The sequence below is a fragment of the Mesoplodon bidens genome, assembly GCF_964165515.1.
Source record: "Mesoplodon bidens genome assembly, chromosome: 14".
Taxonomy (NCBI): Eukaryota; Metazoa; Chordata; class Mammalia; order Artiodactyla; family Ziphiidae; genus Mesoplodon; species Mesoplodon bidens.
Genome location: NC_138170.1, coordinates 54,200,681 through 54,215,253, shown reverse-complemented (window position 1 = coordinate 54,215,253; position 14,573 = coordinate 54,200,681). Strand labels below are relative to the sequence as shown.

Sequence of the window (14,573 nt, the reverse complement as noted above, 5' to 3'; positions counted from 1 at the left end):
GGGCAACAGACACACTCAAACCTGTACCCACACTGACACACACACATACACAGATCCATATACACACATACCTATAACCACACACAGAGCAACAGACACACCCAAACCCACAACCACACCTACACACACACACACACACACACAGAGCAACAGACACACCCAAACCCGTACCCCCCCCCCCACAGATCCATATACACACATACCTATAACCACACACAGAGTAACAGACACACCCAAACCCACACCTGCACCCAGATACACACCCTCACACACCTACACACACACACAGACTGAAAGATGCCTTCAAACCCACACTCACACATACATACACAGCAACAGGCACACCGAAACCCATAACCACACTCATACACACACACCCCCAAACCCACACTCACAGATTTCCATACCCACTCACCGACTCTCATACCCTACAGACATGTACACCCCTCACATATCAACACCCCACAGATGCAGCCACACGCACCAGTATTCCCCTACAGCAACCCCACACACAGACACAGACCCCCGCCACGGAGCAATACCACGCACTTGTGCATACCCAGCCAGATAGACAAGGACCCAGATATCCACCCTCCATGTGGATACCGCCCCCTCCCCCACAGACCTCCCCCCATACATATACACCCTTAGACACACACCCACACTCATACACTTTCCAGGTCTAGCAAAAACTGTCAGGAGAGGTTGGGAGAACCCACCTAGGCAGGGGTGGGCCTGGAGGTGCTGTGGCTTCCTGTTCCCCGGGGCACCCCCTTCCCACAGGGCTCGCCCGGCAGGCCTGTCCAGCCGCCAGGCCCTGGCTCCTCCCTGACCCTCCCTCCTTCCCTCCCTCCCTCCTTGGCCTTGCTAGCAGCACAAACTGGAAGTGCCCTGGATGGCCGCAAGTCTGCACATCCCCCAGAGAATGAACAAAAAAAAATAAACACGGTTAAATGAGGTAACAACAATGGAGAGTGGTTATGGGCCCTGATGGGAGAAGGTAAGCCTGGATGCTTACCAGGGGCCGCGTCGTTTCCCATTAACTCAAAGGCTAGGGAAGGTGCAGGGACCTAACTTCCGCTTTCAAGATGTGGCCAGAGTCACATCTGCCCTCACTCTTGTCACCACGAGCACAACTGAAGGAGAGCAAGTGCCTTGAGTTTGTTCCCTTCCAGGTTCAGATGCTCTCTTGTGGGCCTCCTCTCTGCATACATCTAGCCTGGGGGTTTCTGAGACCCTCCCAGGCAGACTTCACCACTGAGCATCCCAATGCTGGGCCAGACCTGCTGCCAAGAGCTATGCCTGTTTGTCTTTCCACATTGGGCCCTCAAGGCCTGGTCCTATCATGGGGTTCCTGAGCCGCTGCAGGGCTCGCAATCCTCCATCTATTCCCAAGGGCGGGTGCAGAGCTTCGGCCTTCTCAATAGTTTTTTTTGTGTCCACACCCCCTCCGCAACCCCATACACTCAGCAGTAGATTCAGACAGAGTGAGGGGTGGAAAATATCTACATGCATGCATCCCTTCTCTGAAATAATTTAGAAGGTGGTGCACACTAATTGGGTTGCTTAAAAAATACCTTAGTTTTCAAATAGCTAGTGGAAATGCCACTATTAAGACATTCTAAACACCATCACATTCTGGGCTCATTTGCACAACCAACTCCAAAAGAATTTTATCTTGAGTATAATTCAGGAGTCAGTTTTAGTTCCGCTCCCCAGCCCGTGATAGGAATCCTGGCTTGTTCTTACTTGCAGTTTTTACTTCTAGTTCCCTTCATTTACAAGAAAACTTTTCTAAGGGTGATCAAGCAATTGTAGAGCGTTTTGTTTGCTGTTAATTCCAGCCGCTGCAGAAAGACAATGACCCACATACCCTCCATTGATCTGCAGCAAGAGAAAATTTCTGAATGATTCCCCCCAGCTTTCCACGCTCCACTGGGTCTAAAATACAAAAACATCAGCTCTTAGCAGTTGGGCTTTCAGACAAACCAATTTTTAAAAATGAACGTGGCTTACCCCAAAAAGAAGTCTAACATTCCAGTTGATCAAAAGCACTTGTTTAGAAAAATGTCTTGGAATGAAGTGGAAACAAGGCCTTTGAAATGCAGTTTGGCCTATATAGCACCACATTTTTAGACTTTTCCTCGCCATTGTACATTCTTTATGGTGAAGAGGCCTAGGAGCCTGCAGGGTCTTCACTCATCGAGCCCTCCTTGGCCTCAGGCTTCCCCTCCCCCGCTGCTGAGGCTGCCCACCCGCCCCTCCCCAGCCAGGGGCCGGCATCTGGGAGAACTTTGAAACTGTTTCCCATCCCCTTTGGCAGCGGCGCACCCAGCACCAAAACGCTCCGGTTAACACCAGCGCAGTCATCGTTAACGTGAAACAGCTGCCCGGGGCCTGGCGCGCTCCACCGACGGCGCCCTCCCCATCAGGCTCAGCTGTGAGACCCGGGAGACCCCCCCCCACCCCCACCCCCGGCGAACACAGGCAAACACAGGGTCGAGGGGATGCAAGTATGGGTGATAGAGCCCATACGTTGTAGATGAGGAAACAAAACTTTTGCTAAATCTCTTACTTACTTTGGAAAAAAAAAAGTCTGAACTCTGTGTATGTTGGCGGGGGCGGGATAGAGAAGGAAAAACAGGAATTGATTTATGAACCACATTTTTAACTTCTAAAGTGATTGTAGGAAAGAACCATACTAAGGTTTTGTTCAATTGTGTGAGAATCAGCAGACAGACTGATGCTTTCTTTTTTTTCCCTTCCTTTTTTTCCAGACCTGGGTTGGATTTGCTTTCTGGCCGCTTACAGTTGTCTCAAGCACAGACACTAATCCTTTTGCATAAATAACGTGTGTGCTCACTCCCAGAGGAAGCCATCCACATAAACATTACCCAGATATAAGTTTAACCTGTTTCATCTTCCTTCTGTCTTCTGTGGACAAGGACACAACCAGGCTTTCCAAAGTCCAGGCCAAACCCTAGTTCTCCGGCCCAGGAAAGGCTGGGCCTAAGCCCCCATCCCCAGTTCAGCCAAGGGCTGGCAAGACCCTCCTCACCCAAGCAGTTTGGTTCCCTGTGTGTCCCAGTGGAAAGAAAAAAAAAAAAAATCAGACCTTCAGCTGCCACTGCAGACACGTGATCCGCTTGGTGACTCACAGGCAGGCCCCACGCCTCAGGCCTCCCAGCCAGGCCCAGCCACCAGCCACTCAGCCAACACGGGGATGCATCTTGTTACCAAAGAGAACAGCTAACTAATGCCCTTGACGGTCCAAATTACTTTCTTTCAGCTAAAAGAACTTGTATATAAAATATATAGGGGGACAGGCTCTTCTGAACTCTGGCTCTGCCAGTTCTCTAAACCCTAGCCCCCAATCCCTCTAAGACCTGGGTAATGCCTGACAGTGGTGAGAAGCTAGAAACCTAGATACTCCCATTTAAAAAAAAGGAAGCTATCTTACACAATAATACCTTTTTTTCCCAAAAGTTTTATTGGGGGAAAACTACAAAACATTTACAGTACAATGTTTACAGTCACAATTTGTAGTGAACTGATTCCCCAAATATATTACAACTCAAGTTGACTTAACCTTGTTACATTCAAATACCTACTTCTGTCAAAGTAGTCCAGAATACATACATACATAGTGCTCCAACTGTACCTACGTACAAACAAACTACATCTACTGCTCATTCATCCGCCGTCCAGGAAAGCATTCCTGCCTCTCCACACGGAAAAAAAAAAAATAGTACAAGTTTTGGAATTTTCTGTAATTAAACAAGGCATATTCATGTACTACATACCATTTTAGCACTAAGAGGTGGCCTCTTCACTTTATAGCTATATAAAAAAAAAAGTGGTAAAAATCTTTTCCTTTTGTGCAGTTGAACCCATCCTACATTCAAATTCTCTCAAGCACTAATAGACAAAATACTTATTTGGTTGAGGAAGATTTAAGGCAAGTTCTGGCCCTTCCAAAGGCACTGTGAGATTACCCTCCCCCCCCATTATTGCTACATGTCTTTATATGCAGAGTATGTCACAGTAGAACTGGTGGAATAAGCAAACAAAAACCATTTTCTGCTGATTTATAAAGATGGAATGAGAAAAGCATGCCACATGTAAGCCTGATTGCAAAGTATGTGGTCACTTTTTTTTCTTTTAAAGTTGGATGGGCTACAACCATTATACATTCTAAGAAAAACTCAAAAGATATTCCTCAAACTACTTCCACAGCATCAAGATAAGATTTCCGTAAAGAAACCATGCAATCTTTCAAAATTTACGTAAACAAGGAAAGAAATTAATGAAATAAATATTACATACAATCTCTTAAATTAAGATTTTTTTACTCATTTACAATAAAATAACCAAGTGAAGTTACAAAAGGCATATATTACTGTGAAAAGAACATACACTCCACATTTTGCCGATTAATAATGGCAATCATAATTTAACATAATAAAAGAATATATATCTATTGCTTTTCATCATACTTGATAAATACAGTATGAACAAAATTTTCAATGTATACTTTTCACAAGATAATAAATAAGTTAAATAGTTTTTTCATATTGAGTTGTGGTGCAGTGGTGCGAATCAACTCAAAACAGCTAAAAATTCAGCAGTTATTCCCCAACAATTACAAACTAAGCTCTGCCCAAGGCTTCCAGAAAGAGCAGACAAAACGGTTCTAACTTAAACATCCACTAAGTGGTGGCAATGAAACCAGGAACCAGTATGAAACTTTGGAATGCAAGGTTTTTTTTTTTTCCAGACATATATAACTTTGTTAAAAAACAAAAAACACCTATGGAGCTGAGGTCTACTATCAAGGCATATTCTTGGCAGAATATTGGATTCTAAAAGCTTATAGGTTTAGCAAGGTGTTGGTTGGCTTGTTTGTTTACACTGGTCTGAGACAATTAGGAACCTCTCTCAAGATAAGAGTCCCCACATCTGGACTGTAACTAATGCTTTGCAAGTGAAGATATGGAATGGTGGTTGGTAGCTGCTGGTGCCAGGTTGATTTTTCCTAAAGTCCCAAACTCATCGGAGACCTAAAAAAGTTTGTGTTTGGTTTTTGTTCTATTCGCATCACAACTGCTCTGTTGTGAATATTTTGTTCAATACAAAAAGTTCGTTGGCTTTTTTTCGCTCAACAAGAATGAAGCTTCGTAATAATAATAAAAATAATAATAAAAAACAAAACAAAACAAAACAAAACAAGAGGAAACCGAAAGGGGAGGGGTGGGGGCCCCTCCCGGCACACAAGTTCGAGTCCAAGTGCTCGGTGCGGCCTGCAGTCTGCTTGTGGCCGAGGTCAGCCCCCCACACTCCCGAGCCTCCCTGCCCCTAGCAGGGGCGCGACTGCAGGGGCGCCCTCCAACACCCCCAGAACGGCCTTCCCTTCCTCCTCCTCACTAGCGCCCTCTTGCCTCAGTCGTCGGAGATGGAGAGGCGGCTGAAGATGGGCAGGCGGCGGCCGGGGTCGAGGCTGGGGGACTCAGAACCGCTGAGGCTGCCCGAGCTCAGGGAGCCACTCAAGTAGCTGTCGCGGTCAGACAGTGAGTCCGGGGGACTAGGGGGCGCGTCGAACACGGGCGACTCGGATAGGCGGCGTGGCAGCTGGAAGCTGAAGGGCGGCGAGGGCGGCGCAGCGGCGCTGGCAGGGAGGGGCGCGCTGGGCGGCGCCGGGGGCTGCGCGGGGGGCACTAGGCCCTGCTGCTGCTGCTGCTGCTGGCTGCGATAGTAGGCGGCGGCGGCCACGGCGGCGAAGTTGTGGGTCTGGATGGCGAGAGGTGTGATGAGGCTGCTCAGCTCCGGGCCGAAGGCGAAGGCGTTGTTGGCGCACGAGGCCGACGAGCAGGTGGCGCAGGGCGCGCCCGGGGCGAGCACGTCCTCGGCGCCCCCGGTGCCGTACAGCAGCGCGGCCGCGGCCGCTGCCGCCGCAGAGGCACAGCACGTCGGGGCGCCCGAGGGCGTGGAGGCAGCCGAGGCCGAGGAGCAGGACGAAGCGGACGAGGAGCAAGACGAAGCCGAGGAACAGGAGGGTGGCGGCGGCGTGCGCGACGTGGGGCTGTCGAGCAGCAGGGGCGACTCCAGGCCCCCCGGGGGCTGGTGGTGGCCCGACGGGAAGCCCGAGAAGCTGAGGCTGTGGTGCAGCTTGGGCCGCGGCTCCCGCGGGAAGCCCAGGTGCAGCGCGTCGCGGGCGCTGAAGGTGCGCAGGTCCCCGGAGGCGCTCCCCGACGGCGCGGGCCGCCGCTCATCGGCGTTGTGGATGAAGTGGCAGCGCGGCCCATAGGGGCAGAAGCCGATGGTGTGGAAGGTGCGGCACAGCTCCGTCTTGTACTTGGGATGCCGCGTCAGGCTGCGCAGCTCGTGGAAGCCATGCGCGAACTGGCACTTTTCGCCATACTTGCACGTGCCGCTCTCCTCGAAAGGCCGGCACAGCTCAGTTTTGTAGCGCGTTGAGTTGATCTGGGAGCCGCCGCCCCCCTTCTGCTGCTGCTGCAGGTGCAGGAGGTGCTGGCTGCGCTCGCCGTTGTCGCTGAACGAGCGGTCCCGGAATTTGTTCTCCTTGTTCAGCAGGGCCGTGCCGCCGCCCCCCGACGGCTCCTTGAGGGTGCCGTAGGAGGCCGGCCCGCCCGCCGCCGCGCTGCCGCAGCTGCTGCCGTTAGCTGCGCCCGGGAACTTGGGCGAGCAGCTGCCGGGGCTAGGCGCGGGGTGGGCGAGCGCGTGCAGGTTGCTGGCTGAGTGCCGTCGGAGGAAGCCCGGCGTGAAGCCCGAGCTGGGGGCGGCGGCCACGGGTGTCCCCACCGCCTTCTTGTCCAGCATGTTGTTCAGATTGAGGTTGGCCAGGGACTTCTCCGTCTGCCAAAAAGGAGGGTAGCGGGGAAGGGATGAAAAGTGGGAAAAGGAAGAGGGGAGGGATGCGTTGGGGTGAGTTGCAGAAGAACCACTTCCAGACCTCCAATTCTTTTTGTTTTTTTTCGGATTTCGACTCGGCCCCCAACCTCCACCCTTACACGCGCACAAGAATCAAGTTCGCGTTGGGAGGAGTCGGACTCTCCACCCTAGGCCGCGCTGGGTTGCGACATGTGATCCTCAGTCGTGGGCCGCCGGCCTGGGCGGCGCAAACCCCGTCCGGGAAGCCCCGGGCAAGCGTGGTTGTGGTCGGCTGCGGAGAAACTAAACAGCTACAGCGACTCCCTCCTGCCCTTCCTCCCCGCTCCTTCTCCCCGTCCACAAGGTTCGAGCACACATTGCAAACTCCGGCATTTTTCCCGAGCCCAAAAAGTCAAGGAGGGAAGAGGACCCCCAAATCCGAGGACAGAAGGCCAGGCCTGAAAACTCGAAGGGCTTCCTGCTTGCCCGCCCTCCTCCCTCCCTGCTCCTCCGCGTACCTTGCACAAGAAGTCGATATCGTAGAAGGCGGATAGAAGTGTGGTCGACATGTTTCTGGATCCTGTAATGGTCGGAGCTGCAGGCTGGGAGGTCCGGAGGAGCCCTCGGGGCGGCGCGGCCGGGCTTGAGCCACGACGAATAACGGGCGAGGGGCGGGGAGGGACCGAAAGTTTGCTGGGGGGCGAGAAAAGAGGGAGCGGGGGCAGCAGCTTGAACTGGTTTGAGGGTGCCCGGGAGTGCAGAGTGGGGGGAGAGGAGAGTGAAGCTAGAGCGCTCCTCCGCGCCCCGGGGTGCCCGGCCCGCCCCCCCCGCGCGGAGCCGACAGCAGCTCGCGGACTGTTGGAACTCAGCCGCCCGAGAGCGCGCGCCCTATATAGAGCCCCGGAGCGCGGCAGCGGCGGGGCGGGCCTGCCGCGGGGAGGGGACAGAAGGCTGACCCCGTCGGGGTCTCCAGGCAACGCCGCCCGCCGGCTTGCGGACGTCAGGCGCCTTCCTGGCCTCCCATTGGCCGCCGCCAATTTTTTTCCTCTGGGGGGAGGGGGCGGAGAGGCCTCGGGGCGGGGCTGGCCGCTGGGGCGCCCGGGGCGGCGTGGAGAGCTCGGCCCAGATGGGTGCTGCTGGGTGGCGGCGGGAAGGTACTGCTCCCCTCCTTTGGGGCTGTACTGTTGGAAATCCCCTGCACATTTAACGTGGCCGGGTTTCTGCAGCCCTGGACGTGTTTTTCCCCGCCCGGTCCTGCTAGGCGAAATTGCGGAGCTTTTATCTCCCACCCTCGGTTTTATACTGGGCGCGGGAATTGCAAAATGCAAGAATATTGCAACCGTCCGCGCGGCCCGGCTGTTTTTGCTAAGGGTGCTCCGGCCGGGGGGCGGGGACTCTGGGCCCGAGCTGACCGGTAGTGGCTCCATCCCGACTGCACGTGGAGACGCGGTGGGGGTGGGGGCCGGAGCGGCCACGCGGGCGGCTGCCAGGGCAGTCTCGCCCGGAGGAGCCTGGGCCGGTTCCTCCGCCCCTCTTCCCGCCCAGCCTGCAGTAAACAGGGCTTGAGCGCCGAGCCCTGCCGGGCAGGGCTGAGTGTCTGAGGACAAGGCGCTGGCTTTGCTAATCACATCACAAGACCTTGAGCCAGGGCCAAAGGCGCGGAGTGGCGCGGGGCGTCCCGGGCGGGGGAGCCGGCTGGGAGGACGGGAGGAAAGGCCGGGAGAGCCGCGCAGGCATGGAGGCACTTCCCAACGCCTCGTCCGTCTGCTGGTCTGTCCGGCTTTCCCCTGCCCTCCTGGGGGTTGTGGTACAGCTGCCAGCCGAGGCTCCCGCCCGCCCGCCGCAGCCTTGGCCTGGCGCGCCCTCCTAGCCCCTTAACTCCCGGGCCGTTGAGGGCGCCGCGCCCCGCCTTAACTCGTTGTGGGCTGCGGGCTCCGGCTGAGGCCGACCCGCAGCCAGGCTGGGCTAGGCACCGAGGATGCGCCTCGTGGGCTCGCCCCGGTTTCCTTCTCTTGCCAGCCCCACACCCCAAAAGCCCGCGTTGGGAAATGCTCTTTGCCAACGGCGCCCTCCGGGTACGGGGCAGACACCCCCCACTAGCGCCCAGTGCAGCTAAGGCCACTGTCAGCCCCACTGGGGCAGATCTGGAGTCCGGTCCAGGACACTTCTCACTCCGCGTCTACGGATATGCTGCCAAAAAAGCTGGATCGGGGCCCATGATTTCGCACACCTGGCAGCCTAGGCTGTAATTGGGCCTAAGTTGGAAGGTCCAGTACCCGCCAGGGAAAGAAGCTCCCGAGACCCACGCCCCCTTGCCCAGTTGATCTTGTTTCTGGCTGTTTCCTTGTGCTTACTTCCATTCGGCGGCGCTCATTCCCTCTCTCAGTTAACCCTGGGAGGGAATGAGCCAGGCCTGTCACTCAGGAAACCTACTCTTTAGAGTTCAGCTTGCACACAGAGCCCATTGCTGGACTCCTCACCCACCCAGGGAGCTAGAGTCAGCATAGGGCTGCAAGGACTTCAGGATCAGAAACATAGGGCTGGAGTTCAGGCCCTGTCCCTTATAAGCCATGTGATTTCAGGCAAATCACAAAATCACTTTGGCACCTGGGTTTCTTTGTAAAACTAAGATAATTCCTGCTTTACTCATCTCTCACCTTTGTCAAGGTGCAAATGAGTTATCTGTTAAGGTTTTTAAAAGATAAGTATACTCCACCTTATTTATTGACAAGGCATAAAAATGGAGAAAGCCAGGCCTCTGGAGTATGGCCAGATGGGTGGAGGGCTACAGAATCGTGAATGCAGAGCTGAGGGGGTCACCAAATCTTGGACCCTTGAGCTTGGAGCCAAGGGCAGTGACCTCAGAAGAAGTGACTGCTTCACTTTTGCCACCCGGTCTACACTGGCCCCTAGACAAGGCTGGGCAACCATGGCTGACACTTACAGCCTAGAATACCCAAGAACCCTGATGCTGTTTTGTTCTTTGTTGAAATGAACCACAGCACAAGAGTCTGAGGATGGCCCTGACAGTGGGGTATTCTGAGTTTCCCATGGGAATGCATCAGGAAAGTGTGGAACAGCAATTTCCCTCACCACTGCTACTGGAGGTCAGTGACAAAATTTCAGATACAAAAACCAGTGGAAACATCTGTCTCTCCTGTGCTCTCAGGCTGGCTACAACCAGCCAAGATCAAAATCTGGGGTAATTCTCAACAGCTATGAGAACACCCAGTTTGCAGACTTGGTGGAAGGACTTTGGAGCTAACATGTAAACATGCTATGGTACATGCTTTGGTACAGAGTACCTGCTGGTAGAAAATATTTTTATTATTATGTAACTGCTTTTATTTCATTTTAAATGGAGAAAAAAGGAATGCTGGCCTTTTCCAGTGAGCTGGGCTTTGCTGGAGCCGGTTTCATAATTATTCTACCATGGTTATCACCACATTGTGCCAACAATTCCCTGACTTCTCACCAGCCACGTCTTCTCAGAACAAAAAGAAATGTTCAGTTGGCAACTTCCCATCAAGTGTGGGCTACACAGATGCCTAACCAGGTTATTAATTCAGAATCACAGAAAACACATTTTGAGCTGAGTAGTTCAAAACCACCGGGGAATTTCCTGTCTCTTTAGGGCAAAACTTTGGACACTAAGTTAACTTCTTTCCTTGCTTCTTCCTACACAGACCTTTCTCTATTCTTCTAGTAGGCTCTATTTTTTAGTGTTAGGTGGTTTTCTTTCAAAGAAAAACAAATTATATTTGAAATATAAGTCTTTCTGTAGTAGGAAATGATCATATAAAGCCCTCTCCCCTCTAAACTGCCCCTCCAGACCCTCAAACATCAATAAAATAATTCTGATTGCTCACCTGAGAAGTATTTAAAAGTATTTACAGACCCTAAAAAGCTGGGCCAAGTGTACATAGGATTACTGCAATGGTTTTTTCAGATAACTAGGATGAAAAATGAATGTGGATGAGGCTATGACCCATCCAAGCCATGAATTTCAAGATAACTGTCTTTGGGTAACACTTACTCTGAAATTATAAATTAAAACTGGTAAGCCAGTGGAAAACAAAACTAGCAGCAAAACGTATGCAAGAGCGACACCTGCTGGGTGTCTGAGAAAGAGGGGAGGGCTGGACTTAGAAAAGCAGAAAACCCTTAAGGTTTCCAGGTTAAGTCACTGACATGGATAAAAGTTTTCTGGCATCTTAAATAAGAATCTTCTTGTTACTGCCACCAAGAAAATAACAGTAAACAGTGTAGGCATCAAATAAGTCATTTATTCTGACTCTCCTTTCCCCAGGTTCCTTCTAACAGCCAAGAGTCTATGATTTCACTGGGTGGTGAATCTGTTTTCCTAACAATAGCACAAATACTTTTTACAGTGGGGAGAGGGGGGTAGGAGCTCTTAATGGCTCTTTTAATAATTAGGATGGCATGTGTAGGTCACTGAAGGCTTAAACATGCAGACAGTAAAAACAAAATTATTTGTATGAAGTCGATCCTTAATTCTCCCAGGATCCAACATTTGGAACATATTTCTGCCTTTGCTAAAATCAAATAAAATTTGGAATTCTGACCAAGTGGGCTGTTTGCCAACTAATCCAGCTCCCACAACTATCCAGAAAAGGGTTGGGGGGGGAATCATGTGTTAAAACCCAACTCTGTAGTCAATTCAGAGAAAAATGTAGGCCGGCTCTGGTTGGACACCGGAGGTCCTGGGGGATGAAAAAGGCTAATTCAGGCCTGCAGGTGGCCTGCACCTGGGAACAGAGTCAATATTCAACGTGGTAGCCTCACGTCCTACAGTAGCTGCAATAAACGAGGCTGCCTTGAATGACTGAACTGAAGAAAAAGTCCTCTGTAGGACAGAAGACTAGACTCACAGAAGTGGGGGAGTTGTGAAGGGGAGAAGATGCTTAAGTTTCTGTTCAACATTTTTCTGCGGATTGACTGGGGGAACAATCCACCCTACCCCCAACCCCACAAGTCTTCTTTCTTCAACAAGCCGTTTCTGTTCTTGGAAGAGTTAACTGATTCACTGCTGCAGGAGAGTCCAAAGCCCTGAGAACGAGGGTGTCTTCCCCTTCCTTTCCTTCCAGAAACGCCAGTAACCTCAGGCAAGCCAAAGCCCTTTCCTCCCGAATGCGCAGTCTCGTGAACTCCACCGTCTTCAAAAACTCAGCAGTTGGTGGCAGCTCTCTGAAGAGCTGGGAAAGGAGGTGGCATTGCTCTGACGCTGTCCTCTGAAGATGACAGAGCCTCTCGGGGCTGAGGGGACGCCAGCTGGACTTGGAGAGGAGGCGGAAGAGGTGCTTGTAGAGGTATTTCTTGAAGATCAGGGTCTCAGCCCAAAAGTTGACTTCTGTTTTTTCAAACAGGTAGTCTTCTTCCACCTAAGTCCGATGAAAAAGCCAAAAGTCAACCTTACAGGGGATGCTGACTGGCCCCAGTCCAGAGCAGAGTCCTGGCAGATGCAGAAGCAGTGTGTCCCCTCCCCACCTGACAGAGGGCTCACTCCCGCCTGTCAACACCCCTGTACACACAGCACTTGCAGCCTTGAAGGTCACCTTCTATCTTCACTCGTACTTCTCCACTGCAGAGACATTTTTCCCCCCAGACTTAACATGACCTTTGATAAAGATGTGTTTGTGGTTCTCAGCCAAGATATTTTGGGGGCTTGGTGCTGAAAAGGGGACCTCAACACAGGAGGGGGCCCTAGACCTGAAGGTGCATCTAGAAATCAGAGAGGAGGGAGGAAGGGAGACCTGAGCAGCAAAGAGCGAAGAATTGACAAACATGAGACACTAGTCTCAGTATGAAACCAAATTTCTATAATGCTGGGGATTTTCAAGGTCATTTTATCACAGACACTTTATCTTGTCTCCTAATTTCCCATAAACAAGCTGCTTTTTGAACTCTTGGCCTGCCGGGGATGCCAAGAAGGCCAGCTGAGTCAGACACCGGCAGAGAGGAATGTCAGTTCTCAAGACGCTTTTACTGCTTATCTGGGTCCTCAGTTTCCCTATCTGTTGACTGACCCCAACCTGGAGGGGCTCATAGTTTTCTTCAAGCAGCAGAGACCCTGGAAGGACCCTGATTCTCTGGAAGTGTTTCACCTTCAGACCTACCATGGGGAGCCCCTGGTCACTCCAATGTTGATGAATAAGCATCCTCCATAATTAAACTCTCAACTACCAAGAGGCCTCTTTCAAAGTCCCCTCCCCACACTGATCGGAACGCTTACCATTGGAACTCCGCAAGCCAGCACGAGAGCTGCCCCAGCAGCACCCGCAGGCTGCTGGGGCCATTTGGAGACTCCCTAATTGCTTACCGCTCTGTAATCTGAGCATCCAGAAGCACACTTTCAGCAGGCACATCAAGCCCATGTAAGCCTGTAAGTGCTGCATCCGGTGGGTGTAGGATCACTCCCACCCACCTCCACTGCCCTGACACCCCAGGATTACCTGATGCATGCTCTCCACACAGGCCATGAGGTCATCACCCTCCCCCAACAGCCATCCTAGCAGGACTGGGAGTCCAGGGGCCAGCTGGTCCCACTGCTGGAGCAGGTCACACAGCACAGCCAGGGCCAGATCCAGTGCGATGGAGGCGTCCACCCGGCAGAAGGCAAATTCTGTGGAAATGAGAGAGGTGAACCATGAATGTGCTGCTCAGGGCCAACTGGGGAGGCTGTGCAGGACTCCAGGAACGTTAAAGGCTTCAGGTAAAATCACTGCCAGGTACTTCCCTGGTGGCACAGTGGTTAAGGATCCACCTGCCAATGCAGCAGGCACGGGTTCGAGCCCTGGTCCAGGAAGATCCCACACGCCACGGAGCAACTAAGCCCATGCACGACAACTACCGAGCCTGCGCTCTAGAGCCCACGAGCCACAACTACTGAGCCCACGTGCTACAACTACTGAAGCCCACGTGCCTAGAGCCCGTGCTGAGCAACAAAGAGAAGCCACCACAGCCATAAATAAATAGATAGATAAATAAATAAATGTAAATAAATAAATAAACTAAAAAAACAAAAAAGAATCTGCCTTACCAATGCAGGGGACATGGGCTTGATCCCTGGTCCGGGAAGGTCCCACATGCCACGGAGCAACTAAGCCCGTGCACCAGTACTACTGAGCCTGTGCTCTAGAGCCCGTGCGCCACAACTACTGAGCCCGTGCGCCACAACTACTGAAGCCTGCATGCCCTAGAGCCCGCACACCGCAACTACTGTGCCCACGCGCCGCAACTACTGAAGCCCATGCACTCTAGGGCCTGCGTGCCACAACTACCGAGCCTGCGTGCTGCAGCTACTGAAGCCCGCCCACCTAGAGCCCATGCTCCACAACAAGAGGAGCCACTGCAATGAGAAGCTTGTGCACCGCAACAAAGAGTAGCCACCGCTCGCCGCAACTAGAGAAAGCCTGCGCGCAGCAACGAAGACCCAACGCAGCCAAAAAAAAAAAAAAAAAAGGAAAATCACTGCCACTAGCCTGGCAGGGAAGCTGGTGGGATAGTGGGATACGCTCACTAAGAGTTATTAATCCTCTCCTGAATCCTGCTGTCTGTGCAGCTAGAATGAGTCATAGGCCTGAATCCCACCATTTCCATGCCTCCTATCCCAGTGTGGACAGAAGCAGCCCCACCTACAAGACTAGACATCTATCTCCCCTCAG

General features: G+C 52.4%; 2 protein-coding genes across 2 annotated transcripts; both read right to left on the bottom strand.

Annotated features, from left to right (window-relative positions):
• Positions 1-3,467: 3,467 nt before the first annotated feature.
• ZFP36L2 (ZFP36 ring finger protein like 2) lies at positions 3,468-7,798 on the bottom strand. Its single transcript, XM_081253793.1, has 2 exons — positions 7,407-7,798; positions 3,468-6,873 (listed from the first exon to the last, which is right to left on the bottom strand). The coding sequence occupies exons 1-2, from the start codon at positions 7,455-7,457 to the stop codon at positions 5,440-5,442; spliced, it is 1,485 nt and encodes a 494-aa protein (XP_081109919.1). The 5' UTR covers positions 7,458-7,798; the 3' UTR covers positions 3,468-5,439.
• A 3,356-nt stretch (positions 7,799-11,154) lies between these two features.
• On the bottom strand, positions 11,155-14,361 carry LOC308627530 (tRNA (32-2'-O)-methyltransferase regulator THADA-like). The gene is made up of 2 exons (XM_081253799.1): positions 13,362-14,361; positions 11,155-12,290 (listed from the first exon to the last, which is right to left on the bottom strand). The coding sequence occupies exons 1-2, from the start codon at positions 13,386-13,388 to the stop codon at positions 11,895-11,897; spliced, it is 423 nt and encodes a 140-aa protein (XP_081109925.1). The 5' UTR covers positions 13,389-14,361; the 3' UTR covers positions 11,155-11,894.
• Between the last annotated feature and the right edge of the window lie 212 nt (positions 14,362-14,573).

Bases quoted from the DNA above. Each gene is read 5' to 3' on its own strand.
- LOC308627530 (XM_081253799.1), bottom strand. From the start codon at position 13,388: ATGGCCTGTGTGGAGAGCATGCATCAG. The intron at 12,291-13,361 runs GTAATCCTGGGG...CATCGGACTTAG, and splicing joins GTGTGGAGAGCATGCATCAG to GTGGAAGAAGACTACCTGTT.
- ZFP36L2 (XM_081253793.1), bottom strand. From the start codon at position 7,457: ATGTCGACCACACTTCTATCCGCCTTCTACGATATCGACTTCTTGTGC. The intron at 6,874-7,406 runs GTACGCGGAGGA...CCTTTTTGGCAG, and splicing joins ATATCGACTTCTTGTGCAAG to ACGGAGAAGTCCCTGGCCAA.